Source organism: Solanum stenotomum, chromosome 10, assembly GCF_019186545.1.
Source record: "Solanum stenotomum isolate F172 chromosome 10, ASM1918654v1, whole genome shotgun sequence".
Taxonomy (NCBI): Eukaryota; Viridiplantae; Streptophyta; class Magnoliopsida; order Solanales; family Solanaceae; genus Solanum; species Solanum stenotomum.
In genome coordinates, this window is record NC_064291.1 from 4,906,480 (window position 1) to 4,928,207 (window position 21,728).

Consider the following 21,728-nt stretch of genomic DNA (forward strand, 5'->3'; position numbering starts at 1 on the left):
TAGATATTAATTTACTTAATTATATCTCCTACATTATATAAATTGAATTAATGAAGTCAAAACACATTCAAGCTGATGTGTATTATATATTTATTTATCATGCAACTTGCATAATGTCAAACGAGTCATTTTTAGTTTTAGAGTAGGTGAAAATTAATGGTTAAACTAATCAATAGACAACGTTATCAATAACCTTGATATTTTTTATCCAAATCATGATGTATGGTTCTTTTTTTAATATTCCATCGTTAGAAAAGAGAGTCGTGGTCTTGAAATTCAAATTAAACGTTTCGATTTGAAAAATAATAATAAATATTACAAGCAGGGACGGAGTCACATGTAACTAAGGGGCCATCATAAAGTCATAATGTGCATGTACGTAGAAAACCATGATATAAATTAGAAGTATTGTTATTTTTGTTAATAATTTCAAGGATATTATGGTCATTTAGCAAAAAATGTGCTTATCAACACTTTGTAACCAAACATATCAATGGAGTACTTATTATCAATTTCAATACATTCATACGTACGTACACATAACTGTTTATCTATAAAATTACTTTTAACACTTAAAAATACATACCAAAAGCTAGCTAGCAAGATGACACTAATTTATGAGCTATGTTGTTCAGATTCTTCAAAAATGTCGACAGGTGTGTGTCGGATCCTCCAAAAATAGTGTATTTTTGAAAGATCGGACACGAGTGCGGTAACATTTTTGGATAGTCCGAACAACTTAGTTTATGAGTGTTTCTCTGCAAATTGATAAACCAAAGCAAGTGCATTACTAGTCACTTGTGAAGCAACAAAAACCCTAACCCTAATTGAATCCTTAATTTTTCCATCCATAGAAGGATTATTAATCATATCAAGACAAGTATTTTGATCAGTAAGTGCAGCACTAATCCATGTTTGAACATTACTAACATGCCAAGTAAATTCATCTCTTCTTGATGCTAATTTACCACTTTGCACTAGCTCGGGGATCGATCGTTCAAGTTGATAAACACAATCATTCATGTTAAATGAACAATCTTTAGCAGCTTGTAATTCTCTTGGCTTTAAGCCCCTCATTCTTGTGAGCTTTGAAATGTATGTTGAAGCAATTTTAGCCTTTGATAAGCTCACCGTTAATGCTGCATGAGCTAGTTCTTGATCGTTTAGTTGAATGGTGTTTCCGTAGGCAGAGAGAGATTGAACACATATGGTAGGGTATAACGTTGTTTTGCATGAGGTCACGATGAAATTCGTTGTGTTTGGATCAGTTTGAGACGTGACAGATCCAGTAATAATTGCGAGAATACAATGAAAGTACAAGAAAAATAGTAAGAAGTGAAGAGTAAGGCTGGCCATATATATATATATCCTATTTTGGAAATTTTGAAATGACTTTACTCAAGTGGAGTGTGTGCAAGATCCTATTCCAAGGGTAAGCTTTATATAGAGTTGAAAAGAGTTATTGGTTAGGGTTTTACCTAAAACAATTATACAAATTGACATTATATGGTAAAGAATCAATTAATATATATATTTTAATTAGTGCCTAGTGGAGAAACCATAATTACGCAAGAGGATTCAAAATCTCTCCATTATTGAAAAATCGTATTGTGTATTGTGTAATAGTCAATTGAGCAAATTCGAGATCTCTGGTTACATTTGAATCAGTTTATTGTTGGATTTATTTCTTGACGTATTGCTTTCAACAGATTTTTTTTGTAATTATCATGAGCTCAAACTCAATACCTTTGATTAAAGATTGAAAGGATCCTGTACCGACCTATTACAATCTATATTGATCATGACCATTTAGGTTTGACATTTTAATTATTATTTCTTTTTGATTTTCGAGTTTTTATAATTTAATCCAGCTAGAATAAGACATTTTTCTATTCAATATTTAGATGTGAAGGAAGCTTCACAATTTTAATTTTTTTTGGCTCAAACTTATCAACAACTAAAATTTAGATAGACATGTAACAAAGTTTAATGTAACGTAATAAATATCTATCTATAAACTAACCTAGTGGCACAACTCTTGTCCAATTGGCATTTATCGATATTTCATTACTGAAAAATTACACCATATAAATTTGATAATTCATGTTTTTTCTTATTTTTATACGATATATTAAATTTTCTTATGTGTTTTCGGTTTTTTTTTCTCTTTTACTTTTCTTGAAAAAAGACGTCATTTTTCTATTCACTAATGCCACTCACAATAGTAAGAGTTGTTACTGTACGAATTTATATTAGTCAGGTAAGCAAATCACGAATATCGAATGATTAAACAAAAAATAAAGCAACAAGTGTTACTAGCTAGTAGTCAACTCTGAAGTAGGCAAATTAATTAAACAATTAAACTAATCTCATAAAATATTAAGAACCTGCAAAAAATTTAAACACAAGATTGACAAAATCTTGAAGGGAAGCTTCGACCAATCTCATAAATCGAAATTAGTGTGAAATTAAAAGAAGATATATTTTTCTTTTTCCAAATTTATAATATTCATAATTAAGGTTTTATTCCCTCAAATATCGATAAATTCCATATGCAATGTGCACTTTTGCTTCCTCCGTTTGTAAATCTTTTGAAATTAATGAATTATATATTAACCATTAAAATGTTTAATTAAACATGTATTAAGTTGATTTTATACTATATTTAAAGATAATATAATTCTAAAAACAATCTAAATCTAACATGTCTTTCTATGTAAAAGGAACCAAAAAAAGCTAATTTAAATAAATTAAAAAATTAAGTAATCCTCCCTATGTCCCTAATTACTTGTCAACTTTTGAATTGACACACCTATTAAGAAATCAATTAATGACATAGTTAGTTTACCATTTTACCCTATTAATTATGAAGTAGATGGAAAATTCTGCATTTTTCAAAGTAATTAGTCATTTAATTGAGGGTATAATAGGTAAAACAAATTATCCTTTCTTGATTTGTCAAAATTGACAAGTAATTAGGAGCAACTATAAAAAGAAAAATGGACAAGTAATTAGAGACATTGGGAGTATATCAGAAGAATCGAAACTAAAATCTACAAATAAATAAAGGACAAGAAATGTTAAGTGTCCCTATATTTAATTAAGGTCTGTGCCTCGTTTTTTGAAATACAACTGTAACACTAATCTTAAGAAGCAACTAATTATTAATTAATTTCAAGTATTATAAACTTTATTTTCATGAATAAATGGTGTATAGAATTGTCTTTGTTAGAACATATTTTATTTCTAAATATATTTTTTCTTAATATAAATTTAAATTTAATTGAATTCCCATATATGTCATTCAGTTTTTAGTTTATTGCAGTAAAATAATTTAAATATGCTTATATATTACAAAAAATAAAAATGCTTCCCAATTAAAGCTATATAGCAACGTACATGGACATAGAAGAACTGCATAATATGGAAAAATATTACTCGTTTGGATATGGAACTTTTAAGTTACAAAAATTACGTAAAATATACTTTATATAACTGATAATTTAACATATTTAAAAGATACATGAAATAATTATGATCAAGAAGAATCATTAAAAAGTGTTCACTCTATGATCACATTTAAAAAGGATTGGGAAGAGAGTGAATATTTAAAAAGTGTTCACTCTATGATTACTTTAATAATAATGAGATTTATGTAAGTTATATTTTTTTTAATCAATAATACTAAAATAGTATGTTACGAATCCAGCCACGAGGCAGGACCCAATTGATATACTGTCAAATTACATTTGGGATCTGAGTTAAAGGAATGAGCATGTGCACTAAAGATGCCTATATAGAGAATGAACTATCTCATTAGGATTATGCTATGGATTATGTTATTTTCTTTTAATTAATTATTTTCGTAATAACAGTCTAGAATCTCCCTTTTCTATTTTCCTTTTATTCTTGGATCAGCTTCTAAGTTCTTTTACAATCAATACAAATATTAGTTTGTTACATAGTGCCATGGTCTAATTAATTCATGTTTCTTGGCTGGCCTAACAAGTCAATTATGAGAAGCTTCGAAAGTTTAGGTATCAATAGCTTGGTCAAACAAATGAAAATCAATTCAAGTGCCATTAATTAACTTTATTCAGCATTTAAATATACATATAGTTATAGATGTTTTGTGATCTGATTACATATGAAAGTACGCGTAAACTAATCAGAATATTGTTGACTATATATTAGAATATTATTGACTATATATTAAAAAGAAAAGTTACACAACTGATTATTCGACTAAACATATTAACAACTTCTAATAGGTGTATATGAGTTATTACATTAACTATACATGACCATGACTATACTTATATATACATAGGCTATTTTTTTTTAATGAAATGGTAATTAAATTAATTTCTCCTTTATTATTGTATGTAATTTGCAAAGATTTTTGGTTTTTAATTAATTATTAGTAAAATAAAAGTAAAAGCAAGAAGTTGAAGGTGTGAAGGCTAGAAATAATTGCAAGTCTCCAAGGAAAACAAGACACTAAAGCAACAATAATTTCCTTTCACTTTCTTAGATATTATCTTATTATAGTCAGTATACTACTTTTCAAGTCAACATATCATACCATTCACACCATCAAAAATCACTGTTGCGGAATGATAAATACTTTTTTACTTTTAATTAAAAATTAAAAATTAAAAATTTAACTTTTGAGTATGAAATTATTTTTGATAAAGAATAATTAATTATATTATCCACCAATTTAAAACTTTTTAATACAAATTTAAATTAATCAGACCCCAAAACAAATATCGAACATACATCTGAAAGAAATATTATACCATGTAGTTGACCAAGTCAAGTACCTAACCGAGTCCTTCTGTAAGTACTCTTCACGCCTACATTTCAAACTATCATTGCATAATTTTGTATGAAAATTATACAATAGTTATAAGTCTTTTTCTTGTAATGGACCCTAAGAAATATAAATTTAAATTAATGAAATTTGTAAATATTGAATATCAAATAGTTATACTAAAAATAATATACGAAAATTCTCTTATTCCAGGTTATCCTTCTAGAAAAACACAAATAGAAAAGAAAATAGAACAAGAAATATTCTAGAAAATACGTGTCCATATCGAAACCATTTTTTTTTTGTTTTGCTTTTTATATTTTAAAGTTTTGTTTAATCAATAAATAAAATAATTTTCTTTTTTCTTCTATAGTGAAAGTACGCAGAAGTATGGTGATAAAAACATATATTAACAAACCAACAAAAATGATTGTTTTATCTTTTTCTTATGAAAAGTCTATTTGAGTTTCATAAATAAATAAACTTGACGTGCTATATATGATATATCGACCAAATGCATGTAGAAGACCGAAGACTTTGCACTAAAGTTGAATTCGATAAATACCTCCTATCATATTGCTTTAAAACTCGATTAATTTTATTTGTATGGCACAAAACCTATTAAATGAGAAAGCATTAGGTGGATTTATGCAATATAACACTTCGGAAATTATCCTTCATATAATGTTAAATTGTGAAAATTAATATATCTCAAAATACTTGTTATTTAGAAGTTAAAAGACAAAGCTAATTGTTATTTTTCCATTTTATTCCCCAATCATATTTGTTTGTGAAACGATCTTATATTATATATTAAGATATAAATAAGGACAAAATAGTTAAATACCCCTCCAAACTATTACTCTCACTATCCTAAAATAAGTGTTATCTTAACAAAAATCACGTTCATTAAGAAATCTATATAGTTTACTAAATTATCCTTATTTAATAAATGTTTCTTAAAAACTGAACACTATTAGGAAAATGAAATATAATGTCCTAAAATGATACTTATTGATTTGAGACTTGTTTTTATTTTCACTTATTTTATTTTAAAACGGAGGAAGTATTTTCTTAAAAGAATATACATATGAAAACTTAGACAAATATTTTGACTAGTAAAAGTAACCCAAACCAACCACTCCTATATAAGTATACCAATAAACATTTCCAACACAACAACAATAAGAAAACAACCAAATTAAATTACTAGTGAAAAAGGAAAAAAAGCAAGGATGTTTTCTTCAAAAATGTTTGTTTTAATTTCGATTGCGTTGACGGCGGCGATAATTACGTCAGAGGCGCAAACAACGCCGCCGTCGTGTGCCTCGAAATTAGTGCCATGTGCGCCTTACCTTAACGCATCGAGTCCCCCTGCGGAGTGTTGTGATCCATTGAGAGAAGCAATAACAAATGATTTAGATTGTTTGTGTAAATTGTATGAAAATCCAACTTTGTTGCCTTCACTTGGTATTAATATTACTCAAGCACTTGCACTTCCTAAGGCTTGTAATATTTCTGGTGATCTTAGTGCTTGTACTACAGGTATATATTTCATCTTTTTTTTTCCACTTTAATTAACTTTTTTTTTGCTCGGAATGTGATGAGATTCCGTTATCCTGTACAAGTTTTGAGTTTGAGTTTGAGTTCGAGTTCTATATATAGGAACATAAAAGGTTTTTGATGGGAAAGCACTTTACTTTTAGTTGAGTCTTAACTGACATAAATTTTGTTTTACTTGCGTTACTAGATTTTTCAATTTCAAAGTTCTTTTATTTTGTGTGAATATAATAAATTTTTCATCTTGAATTAAGTATTTTTACTTACTTCATGCATAGAATTGTAACTCAATTTTTTGGTAAACATGATAAAGATCTAATTCTTTCGTAGTTATTATTTGTCAAACATAAAGACTATTAGTTTTTTATTTAAAACTTGTTAAGAATATTATTATTTTTATATAATATATGTCATATTTGTTCGTCATCAAAATTTTAAATTCAACGTAATTTAGTCATTTCACATAGCTCAACAAGACTTGATGAGTTCGAATAGAATACACCATATTTGGCAAAATTAGTCGGGTTTATTATTCATATGAAAGTCTAACTAATCTGAAATTTATTATTGATATGGAAGTTTGACTAATTTGAATTCGTATCGTATAAGATAAGTAAAAGAAAAAAATGTTTCTTATTAGAAAATTTTCTATTTAAACTTGAAAACTTTTATTAAAAAAAATGAAGGAAACATATTCATCTCATCGCATATATTAAGATATACTGCTTTATTAGTGTTTTGATTAGTTGTTTTTGTTTATATATAGGTGGTGCTCCAGGTCCAAGTTCTGAAGGCTTGCCACCCCCAGGTAACTAAAAATAAATTATTTTTTATTTTCTATTTCTTACTAATAATAATAAATATTCATTAATTAATTATCCCAAACAAGGCCTATATAAATCAAAATGTATTTCTTATTTATTGATTGATGATGGAACATTGCCCCTTTTTATAGTCAATGAGATATTCAGTACTTATGGTTAATTAAATTGCTTCAAAATTGGACTATTGATTTGGTCTTTGTTTCAATTAATATAATTTTGGGACACCAATATTGAAAATGACATAATAGCTGTATTCAATTACTTGTTCATCTTTTCAATAATGTTCTAACTTGACTAATGATTAATAATAGTCAATAGTCATATCAAATGTTGGACAAGAAAATAAGAAAAAAAGTTTTTTCTTTTGGTTCACGAAAGAAATATATTATATGCAATTGAATATTCTTTTCTCATTTCAGTTTATATGATATAAATTTATCAGATATGTATAATTTTAAAATAAAACTTTTGAAAATGTGTATTAATATAGTGTCATAATATGTTTAAGACCATAAATTCTTATAGTGTTTTTAAGTAATCACTTATCCGTACTCAATATTTACACCAAACCAAATAATTTAACAGATAAATGTATGTGTAAAAGATACACATCTTGCCTTCTTTAGTTTGGTATTAACACTGTATAACGATAGAATTTTACTATATGAATATATATTTTTACTTTGTTTTTAGTATACGATAGTAAAATTAAATCTTTCTCGTTTAAATTTTGCTCTAATCAAGTATGTCATATAAACTTTCTACTTATATATCTAGACTAGAAGAGCTTCCATAATTCACATATTTTTCTAATAATTTTTTTTTATGAAATAATTTATAGTCACGCCAGGAGGAAACAATGGCAGCAATGGAGTAAACAAATTTACATGGAGTGGAATGTCATTTTTTCTTGTAATTTGTGCTTCTTTGATGCTTGCTTAAAAGCACTAATTCGTGTTCATATGTTGGAGTTTACATGTATTGTTGTTTGTTTCACTTTATTTCATAATTTTGGTCTAGTGTTACAGTCTTGGTGTATGGATTTTTGTTTAGACCATTTAATATACGTAATTATTATTTATGTTCTAAATATTACTAGTCTTTTTGACAAATTAAACTTATTTCAAAATGTTTGACATTTTTAAAAATAAGAAGCAATTTACTATTTATTACTGCTTCAATAAATGATTGTGTTAATTAAGTGAGATGCTTAACTAAGATATTTTTCAAAAAAAAAAAATCTAATAATCAAAAGGTTATGTTTGAACGACTTTGTTGAGGTTTCAAATTCAATCAAATCATATCTAAATGCCTTAGTAGGTTCGGCCAAACGATATTATAGAATCTCATAGAAGATCAAATTCGTTTATGAATTCCCATTATATAAGATATGTTGATATTAAAAGATTTATTATAAATTTATTTTGTGAAAGCGGATTTTAAGGATCCATCTCAACTCCAAAATATGAGTTGAATAGAAACAATTAAAAGGAAAGAGATACAAAATATGTAGCATAGGCAGATGCCACATATCATCAACAAATTTATTTGGATCCATTATTTTCAACTAGAAACAAAATTTTATATGTAAAAAATCTATTAAGAACTCAACATATAATGAATATGAATCCATAATCATACAAGTGGAATGAATTCAGTATTTAGAATCTTATAAGTTTCGAATTTTTGAATTCGTATTTGCCTCAATTGTTTTTTCTTCGTATTTGTCTTTCATAGCTATACTTAATACTTATCTTTTCATATCTTTTCTAATTCTCAAAATATGCTTTTTTTGAAATAAAAATTATCAACTCTTTCTCTATTCATTTTCATCTCTTGCACATTATTCTCCTTGAAACCTCAACTATTTTTTAAATAGCCAGTTCTACAAATGATTATTTAGATACTATATAATATATGTATAATGAACGTATAATCTATATATACTGATTAGAAAGATTAAACAATAAATTCGATAGACTATTCGTGTAAAGATCACTATAAATAAGGTAAAAAAAAAAAAGGAAAAACTACATAATTAGACATACACCACTACCATATATTCTATTATTACATATGCTTTTAAAATATTACGTATCTTATCACTAATTAAGAGTTTCATACATATCTTACACTTAGATACGTGTATTTTTGCTATTAGATACATAAAAATATGGAGAGAGGCGAATGAGATTGGGGAGGGAGGCAAAGAAGATTCGTATGTATTCGAGATACATGCGAATTGAATCACACTAGATACACATTAGATACATGTAATTGTATGTATCTATAGAGTGATTCACATGTATTTGGGATAGCATATACATGAAAGAGTAGCTAGCAAGATGTGAGAGAGGCGAGGGAGACGAGTGGGATTTTCTATGTATATCATATACATGCAAATCCACTTAGATACAATGTATCTCGAACAAATTGCACCTAAGTCTGACCCCATGTATTTGGAGACACCAAAATATGATAAGATACGTTATATTACAAACTAAATTTATTAAAGTAATTAATTAACTCATAAACTAGTGAGATTTATGTAAGTTTCCCAACAAAATATGGGCCGGAGCACCGACCCGAATAGTAAAGAAGTAGAAGAGCCCAAATAGCTGAAGCACGTGAGCTCACGTGAGAAGGCAAAGAAGCGATCTTCTCGCTAACTCGCCCTAAAAATCGGCCGAGCGAGTAACAGCAAATTCATCACCGTATTCTTTCATTTCCTCGGATTGCCATCGCCGATTTTTCTCCGACCAGCGTCAACAACCACAATAACCACCAGGTAAAGTTCTCCTCCGGTAGATATTTTATATCCTTCTATAACTAGAAGCTATAATATTTAAAAAAGTAGTTCGTCTTTTCCCTTTGTGTATAAGGTTGTGAATTTTTTTTGTTAAAGCATTAATTAATTCACAAAACTTTGTTAAACTGATAATTTATGAGCTAATTAAAAAAAATTGATCTACTACCTTGAATTTTGTAGTTATTGTTGTTTTTCTTTTGGGTTGCATTTTATGTAGAAGTTGAAGAAAAGTAGGTAGTAGTTGAGAAGTTAGTTAAATTTGAGTACTCAAATGAATTTGAAGTCATGAAAGCTATTTAAAAGCAAGAGAAGTCATACCTGCTTCTTATCGAGGACATGACTCTAGATAGCAGGATATGGAGATTGAGTATTTTGGGTAGTAGGTAGTTGTGTGTTGTCTAGTTTCACTTGTTAGTATTATTATTATTATTACTCTCCTATCTTATTCTTGGATTTTGTTATAACTTGATGTTTCGTTTGGTTTGATTATCATTATTATTTGTTGTTGCTGCGGATCTTGTCTTTACTATTTTTTACATTGACTTTTTCACTATTGTATTTCCTTTACTTACTAGTTTATGTTATTCTTTACTTGAGTCGAAGGTCTATCGAAAACAACACTTTTATCTCTACAAGGCAGGGGTAAGGTCTGGATACGCACTATCCTCTTCAAACTCGACTAATGGGATTTCAATGTACTTGTTATTGTTGTTGTTGAAAGCTATACAAAACAACATTAATATTGGAATGGTGTCAAATATTTTTGAACATTCCATAATAGAAAGGGAAAACATGAGGTCTTTGGTTCAAATCTCAGTGTAGGCAAAAACATTAGGACATCTATACAAACCTTATTGGACAGAGTTATCGGTACGTGTGTTAGCAGAGGCAAAAACACGAGGAGATTTTTCCCATCTATCCAAGATTTGGTGGACAGAGTTACCGGTACATGTGTTTTTGAAGAGTAGTAGATACCCCGCGCGCAAGCTAATACAAACATCATGGTCTTCAAAAAACAAAAAAACAAAAAAGGAAAAAAGTTGTATTTTTTGCTTGGTAATTGTAATGTCATACATTCTTGTCAATCCCTTACTTCAAGCATTTATCTTAATGATGTGGAATTATTCTTTCATACCTGATTACACATTTTATGTCCAGGGATAATATTTTCTTCTTGTACTAGTTTGATATGAAGTAGAGAGCTTTAGTTCATAAGTCATTTATAATATTATTGCTGGTACAGGAGAAACAAATCTTTTTTGCATAGTCTATAGCTATGGTTAGAGGAAGAGATGCATGTTGGGAACATTGTGTCCTTGTTGATGCTACTAGACAGAAGGTAAGATGTAACTATTGTCGGCGGGAGTTCAGCGGAGGGGTTTACCGAATGAAGTTCCATTTGGCTCAAATAAAAAACAAAGACATAGTACCATGTGGTCAAGTCCCGAATGAGGTAAGGGACCACATTAAAAGTATTTTGAACAATCCAAAAAAACAGAAAAATCCTAAGAAAGCAAAATTGGATCAAGCTGCCAATGGTCAGGAAAGTAGTAGCTCTTCAGCTAGTGGTGGAATCCGTCCTCCTCATGATGGATTTAGTGGACAGAATGGTAGTCCATGTCCTCCGTCCATTATGTTAGCACACCGTTCTTCTAGTTCACAGCCAGCAGTTGACGATGTTCAAAAGCAGAAACAGGACAATGCTGATAAGAAGATTGCTGAGTTTTTCTACCACAATGCAATTCCTTTTTCAGTCTCAAAGTCCTTTTACTATCAGGAAATGGTAGATGCTATTCTTGAGTGTGAAGCGGGGTATAAAGCTCCATGTACTGAAGAATTGGGCACTGAACTTTTGGAGAAAGTCAAAGTCGATGTCGATGACGGTTACAAGAGATTAAGGGATGAATGGAAGGAAACAGGCTGCACAATCTTATGTGATTGCTGGTCTGACGGAAAGGCCAAATGCCTTGTGGTATTTTCTGTGACATGTTCTAAAGGGACAATGTTCCTTAGGTCCGTAGACGTATCTGATCATGCAGATGATCCTCATTATCTATTCGGGTTGCTTGAATCAGTTGTTCTGGAAATTGGTGTTAAAAATGTCGTCCAAGTAATGACAGATAGTTCTGCTAGTTACATATATGCTGGAAGGCTTGTCATGAAGAAGTACCCTTCGGTGTTCTGGTCTCCGTGTGCTTCACATTGTATCAATAAAATGTTAGAGGATTTCAGCGAGCATGACTGGGTGAATGTTGTCCTTAAAGAGGCAAATATGATCACAAAATACATATACCGTAATGACTGGATTCTAGATATGATGAGAAAATTTTCAGGTGGAAGGGAGTTTGTCCTCGTTCGACCAAGAATTACAAACTTCGTAGCAATTTTTCTCTCTTTACGGGCCCTTGTAGTTCAAGAGGATAATTTGAAACACATGTTCTCTCATGCAGAGTGGTTGTCATCCATATATAGTAGGCACCCCGAAGTCCAAGCCATAAAGTCATTGTTGTGCCTTGAAAGATTCTGGAGATCCGCACGTGAAGCTGTTACGGTTTCTGAACCCCTACTTAAACTGTTGAGAATTGTCGACGGAGACATGCCTGCTATGGCCTATATGTACGAGGGAGTGGAAAGAGCAAAGCTCTCCATTAAAGCATTTTATAAGGACGTTGATGAAAAATTTGTGCCGATTTGGGATATAATTGACAGTAGATGGAGCACGCTTCAATCCCCATTACATGCAGCAGCAGCATTCCTTAATCCCTCCATTTTCTACAACTTGAGCTTTAAGATTGATGCAAGGATCAGGAATGGCTTTCAAGAAGCCATGACGAAAATGGCTTCTGAGGATAAAGATAAAGTAGAAATTACTAAAGAGCATCCGATGTACATAAATGCGCAAGGTGCTTTAGGGACTGAATTTGCAATAAAGGGAAGGACACTGAATGCCCCAGGTACGATTAATTCTTCAACGCCAGAAGTGCACTTGCATATTGTTAGCATGTTATAAGGTAGTTCTCAGGTTTAATTCATAGCTACATCATTCTATAAACTCTGGCATAGTGCGTAGGGAGAAGTTGATAGGTTGATTGTACCATCAACTTATAGGAAACAAGATTTCTAGTTGATTCCATATTTTCTCCTTTGAATCGTATCATTTTGTTGTAGTTTCCGTTCGGTTACTATCTGTTATGTTTGTTATTATCTGTTTTTTCTTGTACTTTTGTTACTTCTTTTCGGGACTACATTGGACTTTTTTTACATGAGCCGAGGGTCTATTGGAAATGGCCTCTCTACCTCAGAGATAAGGGTAAGGTCTAAGTACACTCTACCCTCCCCAAACCCTACTTTGTAGTACTACAAGGCTAGCAAGTAGCGAACCTCAGACCAAAGGTAGGCTACTATGCAAGAAAGCCTAGTTTAAGGTTGGGTATGTTGTTGTTGTAATTGTCTTAGCACTTAAAAGTCTGCCCTATGTGTCCTCAGCTGATTGGTGGACGGGTTATGGCTACGAAATTCCAACTTTACAGAGAGCTGCTATACGGATTTTGAGTCAACCTTGTAGTCTTCACTGGTGTAGATGGAACTGGAGCACTTTTGATGGTGTTCATGAAAAAAGACGGGAAAGGTTGGAGCTTGATAGATTCAATGATCTTGTTTACGTGCACTGCAATCTCTGGTTACGGGCACTTATAAGAAGTAAAGATGGCAAATGGAAGCCAATCAATTTTGACGAAATAGATGTTGGTGCTGAATGGCCTACTGAAGCTGAAGTTGCGCCATGCACTTACTTGGATGATTCATGGTTGCAACTTGCACACTTCACCCCTTGAAGGCAAAGGTATTCCTTCATTTAGTGAATTTATCTATAAATGGAAATACTAAGCTCCATTTTGTCAATACAAAATTTTCACTTCAAAATAGCGTTTAGTTATATATTGGAATTGTTAATTGGAAAATATTTGAAGATGAACTTTTTCAAGTGAATTTTTCTTTACCACTCACAAATATTCAATATTTTTTCAAGTTAAATGCATGTCAAAACACTAGTCCATGTCTAAATACCCTTTTTACAAATGCATGTCAAAACACTAGTCCATATCAAATCATATATGCTCATCTATAATGTGAAATACTTGTGGATTATGAATTGCAATGACTTGAGTGTAGACAATCTTATTTCAGATGGATAGTTGTATTGCATATGTCATGATCTTAATTGTTGGTAGGAGTGACAAACGGCAGGTAGGATTGGATATGGGCTGGTTAAAATGGATACAATATACGACCCGCCCATATTTAATACGGACTAAGAACACAAGCTTAAAGCCAACATAAGCTTAGACTCCCAAAAACAAGAACTCATGAAAAGTCATATTTGATATAGTGGATAATATTGATAACATCCATATTTGAGTAATTTTTTAAAAAGTCAGTTATCCAACCCACGTCCAAAGGGTCGGATCAGATGTTTATTTTTTTTGTTTTAACCATTTTGCGACCCCTAGTTATTGTTATGCTGCCATTGTGGTTAAAAAAAGAGTATTCACTATTCATAAATGGGAAATATGTAGTTTGTGTGGTAAAATTTAAATTGAGAGATTCTACATTTATCATAGAATAATGAGTAGCATTAGTTGTACAATATTTTGTTGGATTTATTTTAAATGTAGAATGGTTTTGCTTCTTTTGATCTCTTATTATTCCTCTCGTGTATAAATACTGATGTTTTCTTATGTATTTTGATTAATGACTTAAGACGCTCATTCTTCCGTCTCTTTCGCGTTTTCTCTGTTCTTGGCAGTTTTTGACCAATTGAATATGATTTTCAGTCCCTAATTTCGATGAAAAAACAACGAAAATGATTTTCAGTTGAATTCTCATTCATAGCAACCAATTATGTTGCTCGGACTCTCAAAATATTGTCATACTTGTGTTGAATTTTTCAAATTATGCAACACACACCTATCAATATTTTTGAAAAGTCTGAGCAACGTAGACGACTAGTATGTGTGTCTTCTTGATAATATCAATCTTTTATTTTGAAGGTTGGTTAGATACTTTCTGAGGAACTAGAACCCATTGAGGGGAGGTCGGCTTGGGAAGGGGAAAGTGGTGAGTGATCAAAAGTCGAAGACTGTAAATCTGTTGAAGTTTTTCTATTAATCCTGTCAGTGCAGGAAGGCCAACTGAGCGAAACTCTGTTCTTTTTTTGGCACGTAGGGGACTGAGATCCACTATATGTACGTTGCTCAACTTGTTGGGATTGAAAATACATGGAAAATCTATATTACCGACCTCTTTGTTGTTCCTTCCTCTTTGGGTGACGTTAGCATACAAGCTATCGCAATCCCTTACCTGCTGAATGAACAAAGACAAATATGAGTGTTGTACAATACCTCAACCACTCGAATCGCCATCGTCAAGTGTAAGATTCTTGTCATTGCTTCTCTTATTATTTCTAACTCATGTCTTTATCAGCATTTGTGTCGCTATGTTTTGATTTGGAGTTCCTTAAAGGGTCCAAAATGGTTACAGCTTCAACGTGCCAAAGTGGAGACGAGAAGAATCTATTGAGCCATCCGGGAAAAGTATAAAACGGATACAAAAGTCGGATCCAAAGGTATGGCCTAACGGTAATGAAGTGGGTGAAAAGTACACGATTTCTTCTCATCTGTTTAAGTCTTGGTGGTTAGAATTATCTGCTTCCCCTCTGGGTCGTATAGCTTTTTAAACTTATTTATATCAGTTTTTCCTATTAAAAGAAAATATTGCACCAAAGTAGACATTTATCTGGAGTTATTATTATTGTATACAAATATAATGTAATATTGAATTATCAATTATTATTTTTTAAAAAAAGACATAATTACAAAATTGAAAACCTGAGTTTGTATTGGATATTATCAAGGGTTTCATTTTTTTTTTTGGATTTCTCGTTCAGTGTCCGGTATCCAATTTTCGGCCTCACTATATTCATGCTGGAATGTCCGACTTTGGTGTTGGGGTAAAGCACTCCTATATAAGAGATGATTTTGTTTTCAAACCTCGAACATGAAACATTAGATTAAGAATTGAAGGTACTTAATTAACATATCACAACTTATCGGTTGAGGTATAATATATACACTAGCAGCGACTAATTTTGTCACTAAAATAATCCTTAGTAGCGACTATCATAGGTATTAGCAATGACTAATTTTGAAATTAAAACGAACTTTTAGTGCCGATTAATCTTGTCACTAAATCAAACTATTATTGGCGACTATTATAAGTATTAGCAGCGACTAGTTTTGCGACAAAAATATGCTTTTAGTAGCGACTATTATAAATATTAGCGGTGACAAATTTTGCCACTAAAACATACTTTTAGTGGCGACTGAAATGGGCATTAGGGGCGATAAATTTTGACACTAAAACAAATTTTTAGTGGCGACCATTATAAGTATTAGCGGCGACTAATTTTGCCACTAATACATATTTTTAGTGGCGACTATTATAAGTATTAGCGGCGATTAATTTTGACACTAAACCATATTTTTAGTGGCGACAATTATGGTATTAGCGGCGACTAATTTTGCCACTGATACATATTTTTAATGGCGACTATTATGAGTATTAGGGGCGATTAATTTTGACACTAAAACATATTTTTAGTGGCGACTATTATGTTATTAGCGGCGACTAGATTTGCAACTAAAAATGGCAACTACAATAGGTATTAGCGGCGATTAATTTTGCCACTAAAACATACTTTTAGTGGCGACTATTATAGGTATTAGTGGCGACTATTATTGGTATTAGCGGCGACTAATTTTGCCACAAAAAACATTTTTTTAGTGGCAACTATTATAGTATTAGCGGCGACTAAAATTGAAAAAAAACATACTTTTAGTGGCGACTATTAATGGTATTAGCAGCGATTAATCTTGCCACTAAAACATACTTTTAGGTGGTGATTAATTTTGCCACTAAACCATACTTTTAGGGGCAACTATTATAGATATTCGTGGCAACTAATTTTGCCACTAAAACATACTTTTAGTGGCGACTATCTCCTTTCTTCTTTTCTTTTCAATATATATATATATGTATATACTCGAATCTTACAAATAATAATTAAAACTCATTTATGTTGTGACTATATACTAAAAATGGCAACATGGTTAGGATTAAACTATTGACCACTATAAAACTATATAGTATAAAAATAAATAGTAGTTTTAAAATCTTAGCTTATACATAAAGCTATATTTTGTTTTATAGATTTAAAAATCTCTGGCTTTCACTAACACCGACTTTATGAAAATTTACTACTAATTTGTATTAATTAAAGCAATGTGAATTGAAAAATTCTCTTTTCAAACAATTGAAATAGCGGCAAAAATACATAAATATAATTAAATCTTACAATCAAAAGAATAAAATAATAAGCAGTCGATATCATCATAATCGTAATGAAAGGTTTTGAAAATAAAATCGTCTTTAATAATGAGTAAGCTTTAACCTAAATGGAACTTTCCACTGTCAATCCGAACCAGTCAGTGGACGTTGTACTTCGAATAAAAAAAATTAATGAATACATAATCTTAAATAATGTAAGCTCTAAATTAACATAATAGACTCTGAAATATATATAACTTTATATATACATAAATACAATGTTATATAGTATATTCTTTATAATAATTTTTTATTTTATTAATAAAAAATAATCAGGCAAACGATATTATTAGGCATGGAGATCCTAGTTGACCTTTGACAGTATACAACAAAAAAAAAAAGAGAATAAGTCGTGGGAAAGTACAACAAACATTGACAAAACACACCGACTAATATTGAGTGAGAAATATATAATGGATCAAAGTCAATAGGAATATTTTTATTTATTTGGATAATTTTTTTGTTGTAGTTGAAAAAATTATTAAAAAAATAGTTGACATTGTTTTAGGACATGAATTTTACTAAAGACAAATGAAGTTTTGCGAGTGAAAGTCATTATTTCATTTGAAATACTTTCCGAACTAGTTTTTGTAAAATTTCAAATTATTTATTTTAATGTAAGATAGAAATAACAAAATCAACATGTCGAATGTTTCTTAAAATATTTTGATTATTATTTGTGGATGAACGACTTCATAACATTAGAAAGTGAAATATCCAAGTTAGAGGAAGGTAGAAATTCAAATACATATTTGACCGAATTTAGTAATTTTTGTTTAAATTGTGTATTTGTATATTAAGGTTGTCATTAGTAATCAAAATTGTTATTCTTAAGCTTAAAATTCATAAAATTAAAATAGTGACTCCGTCTATCATCCAAGTAAACTATCAATAGTTATGATGGTATAGATAAGATTAATTCCTTCATTTTTGATGAGAAGTTTCAAATTCGAGTCTCGAAAAATAAAATAAAATCCTAATAGAAATTGCATTATTCCTTAATATGTCTATTCAAATTAATCAAGAATTCAAAACATATATCGAATATCGAGTAAAAATAAATATCCAAGAGATTGATAAGATATGGTCATAAATAGTAGACATGACATTTCAGTCTCAACGAGTAACCGACCAATGAGAACAAAGTATAGATAAATATATTCCATTGGCAGCAAAAGATTTGCTTAGAAAGATTTGAATGACCGTATTATTTTATGTCGGATAGAATATAAAATAAGAGTATGTGTATTAATATAAATTTCTCATAAGATGAGAAAAATTAACTATCACATAATTAAAATTGTTCGCACTAAGTTATATGAATATCTATATATTATTTTATACAAAATAGAATACTGAAAAAAACAATGTGTGTATGAGCATCAAAATGATTAAACTATTCATGGGAAAAGGTACAAGTATCCTCTTAGACTATGATCAAAATTTCAGAGACACACTTTAACTAGACTAAGGTCCTATTAATCTCTTGAACCCATTTTTTTTTTTGTAATTTTGTACACTTTTTTGGCTTACGTGGCATCCAATATCTCCTGCGTCCTCAATTGTGTAGAGTCATGAAGTGTGTCACGTAAGACAAAAGGTGTACAAAATTACAAAAAAAAAATGAGTTTGAGGGAAGGGGGGGGGGGGGGGGGGAAAGGGNTAGGACCTTAGTTTAATTAAAGTATATCTCTGAAATTTCGATCATAGTTTGGAATACTTGTGCCTTATCCCACTATTTATAGATAAAAATATCTTTTTAAAGTAAGTAATTTATAATAATTCTCTAGTATTAGTCTCCGCATGTTAATTTATAAGCAATCCTCGAATGACAAATTTTGCATAACTAGTACATGAATCAAACGATCCCTTAATAACAACAACAATATACCGCGTATAATTTTACTGATAGAAATAGAAAACCCTTATGCTTATATTATCAAAATACAATTTAACTGGTTATAACATATTATTCCACCTTAAATTACTAAGTAATTGATATGTAGAGTTACTTCTTATCATAGTTAGGATAAAATATTACAGTAAGAAGAATTAGAGGCATATATAAAAAGAAGGAAAGATTCCAATCAAATCCACAAATTTTAATCCTAATCTTCCCACGTTGGATTTAATGTCAACTCTCTAAAAACTGACCTTTTCATTTCATACTTTTTTTAGAAATTCATTAATTTAATTTCTTTTTTGTTCTCCTATAAATTATTTAGACTTATTGTTCTAACATATAATTTGAAACTTTGGAGTAAAGATATTAACAAAATTCATAAACAAGATATTCAGAGAGAGATGAAGTTGGTTTGGTCTCCTGAAAAAGCATCTAAAGCTTATCTTGATACTGTTAAATCGGTAAGCCTATCATTTTTCATTTTTTTGTTTCATGAATTCAGAATTTAGAGTTAATGAGTTCGAAAAAAATGTTATACATGTATCTACACGTTTGAGATTTCATTTAGGTTTTGAGTCATTCATGTCTTAATTCAAATAAGGACAATAATTTTTATATGGCTATTATGAATCTGTACATCGCTCATTTTTCAATCATTTTGCAGTGCGGGTTATTGCAAGAATCCACCGAAGCGGAGTTAATATCAGCCATGGCTGCAGGATGGAACGCGCAAATGATCGTAGAGACATGGTCTCGAGGTGGGGCTACATCAACCAGCACTGGCCTCTCTAACGCAATTCATCAAACAGGTGGTAGGCATATTTGCATAGTCCCAAACGAAGATACAAAAACAGAGTATAAATCAATTATGGAGAAAATCACCGGAATGTCACCGGAAATTGTTATTGGTGAGGCGGAAGAAACAATGGAGTCGTTAACGGGGATCGATTTTCTTGTTGTGGATTGTGAAAGAAATGATTTTTCGACGATTTTGAAGGTGGTTAAATTAGGAAACAGGGGAGCAGTTTTGGTATTGAAAAATGTGAGTTCGAGAGCTGTTTCAGATTTCAGATGGAGGAGTGTTCTTGATGAAAAATCAAAGATCATTCGGTCGGTTTTTTTACCAGTCGGAAAAGGATTGGATATTGCTCATGTAGGGGCTGTCGCCACCGGAAAGAGTGTCTCCGGTCGGAAGATGGAAAAGAAATGGATTAGAAGGTTTGATAGAGAATCTGGTGAAGAGTTTGTGATTCGGAAGTGAATTTAGGTGAACTATCTACACCTCGACTAGTTCTTCAAGTACCCGTTATCTACAGATATCGAGTAACTCTATCACCAAGACATGGTCAGATTGAAAANAAGATGGAAAAGAAATGGATTAGAAGGTTTGATAGAGAATCTGGTGAAGAGTTCGTGATTCGGAAGTGAATTTAGGTGAACTATCTAAACCTCGACTAGTTCTTCAAGTACCTGTTATCTACAGATATCGAGTAACTCTATCACCAAGACATGGTCAGATTGAAAAAAAAAAAACACAGTGGAATTCTTTTGTATTTGTTTATTAGATTTCTTTTTCTCTTTTTGGGCATTTTTGGGTTATGTACATTAGATCATCACAAAGTTGAATATTTGGTTTGCCAGTTGGGTTTATGCTGGTGTGATTTTGTTGGCATTGAGTTGTATATTGTTTGATAGCATTTGAAACAAAAAGAAAAGTAGAAGATAAAATTGATGTGCCATGAAAGATTGCATTTTTTTCCCTTAGAGGATAGGAAATAAAAGAAAAACTTAAGCAGGGCGGAACAGATCTGAGGTGAGAGTTGCACGAATAAAGAGTGAGGTGGGTTGAAAATAAGTAAAAATACTATGCAGGACAAGGAAGAGCGAATAGGTTTCTAGAAGTCAGCAAAACAGAGAATGTAGATACGAATTCTCTCAATACATCTGCCTATTCTGATGTCACGTTAAACTCTATGACCATTTCATCTAACAGCTTAAGTTTAGTTTTTAGATGACTCTCACACAGACACTTCTAACATCTATAGGCAGTGTTCATGATATGGTTGATCAACAAAGAGCATTTAACTTACTCTTGCTAACTCTGTGTGACTGCCAACAAGCCACTGTTGTAATTTGCGAAGTAGTATCAACACCACTAAAGGTTATGGCAGGGCTGCAGAATATGTCTCCATCCTTAAAATGAGATCTCAGGTTCGAGACCTGAAAATGGAGTAAAGAGCATTTTAACTCCAACTTATCACTCTAATAAAAGAGTAAATGATGAATATGGTGGATAATGACAGCCAATCAATTCTAAAACCTTCAATGAAAGAAGGAAATAAGAACTATTTTGCAGCAACTTTAACTTCAACG

General features: G+C 30.8%; 5 protein-coding genes across 6 annotated transcripts in view; 4 read left to right on the forward strand and 1 right to left on the reverse strand.

Moving 5' to 3' along the window:
• The window catches only part of LOC125841468 (hsp70-Hsp90 organizing protein 3-like), a 72,274-nt gene that overhangs the window by 12,949 nt on the left and 37,597 nt on the right, over positions 1–21,728 (forward strand). The window lies entirely within an intron of this gene.
• Positions 552–1,356, reverse strand: LOC125841484 (21 kDa protein-like). Its single transcript, XM_049520633.1, has one exon. The coding sequence runs from the start codon at positions 1,354–1,356 to the stop codon at positions 745–747; it is 612 nt and encodes a 203-aa protein (XP_049376590.1). The 3' UTR covers positions 552–744.
• LOC125841489 (non-specific lipid transfer protein GPI-anchored 7-like) lies at positions 5,988–8,292 on the forward strand. The gene is made up of 3 exons (XM_049520637.1): positions 5,988–6,361; positions 7,143–7,184; positions 8,042–8,292. The coding sequence occupies exons 1-3, from the start codon at positions 6,052–6,054 to the stop codon at positions 8,140–8,142; spliced, it is 453 nt and encodes a 150-aa protein (XP_049376594.1). The 5' UTR covers positions 5,988–6,051; the 3' UTR covers positions 8,143–8,292.
• LOC125841464 (uncharacterized) lies at positions 9,862–15,863 on the forward strand. 2 transcript variants are annotated; one of them, XM_049520601.1, is made up of 6 exons: positions 9,862–9,988; positions 11,253–12,963; positions 13,496–13,850; positions 15,058–15,124; positions 15,233–15,437; positions 15,548–15,863. In XM_049520601.1, the coding sequence occupies exons 2-3, from the start codon at positions 11,286–11,288 to the stop codon at positions 13,840–13,842; spliced, it is 2,025 nt and encodes a 674-aa protein (XP_049376558.1). In that variant the 5' UTR covers positions 9,862–9,988; positions 11,253–11,285; the 3' UTR covers positions 13,843–13,850; positions 15,058–15,124; positions 15,233–15,437; positions 15,548–15,863. The 2 variants fall into 2 exon arrangements, with proteins under 2 accessions (XP_049376558.1, XP_049376557.1); XM_049520600.1 differs by having other exon boundaries at positions 15,058–15,437.
• On the forward strand, positions 19,602–21,570 carry LOC125841483 (uncharacterized). The gene is made up of 3 exons (XM_049520632.1): positions 19,602–19,816; positions 20,020–20,622; positions 20,790–21,570. The coding sequence occupies exons 1-2, from the start codon at positions 19,757–19,759 to the stop codon at positions 20,614–20,616; spliced, it is 657 nt and encodes a 218-aa protein (XP_049376589.1). The 5' UTR covers positions 19,602–19,756; the 3' UTR covers positions 20,617–20,622; positions 20,790–21,570.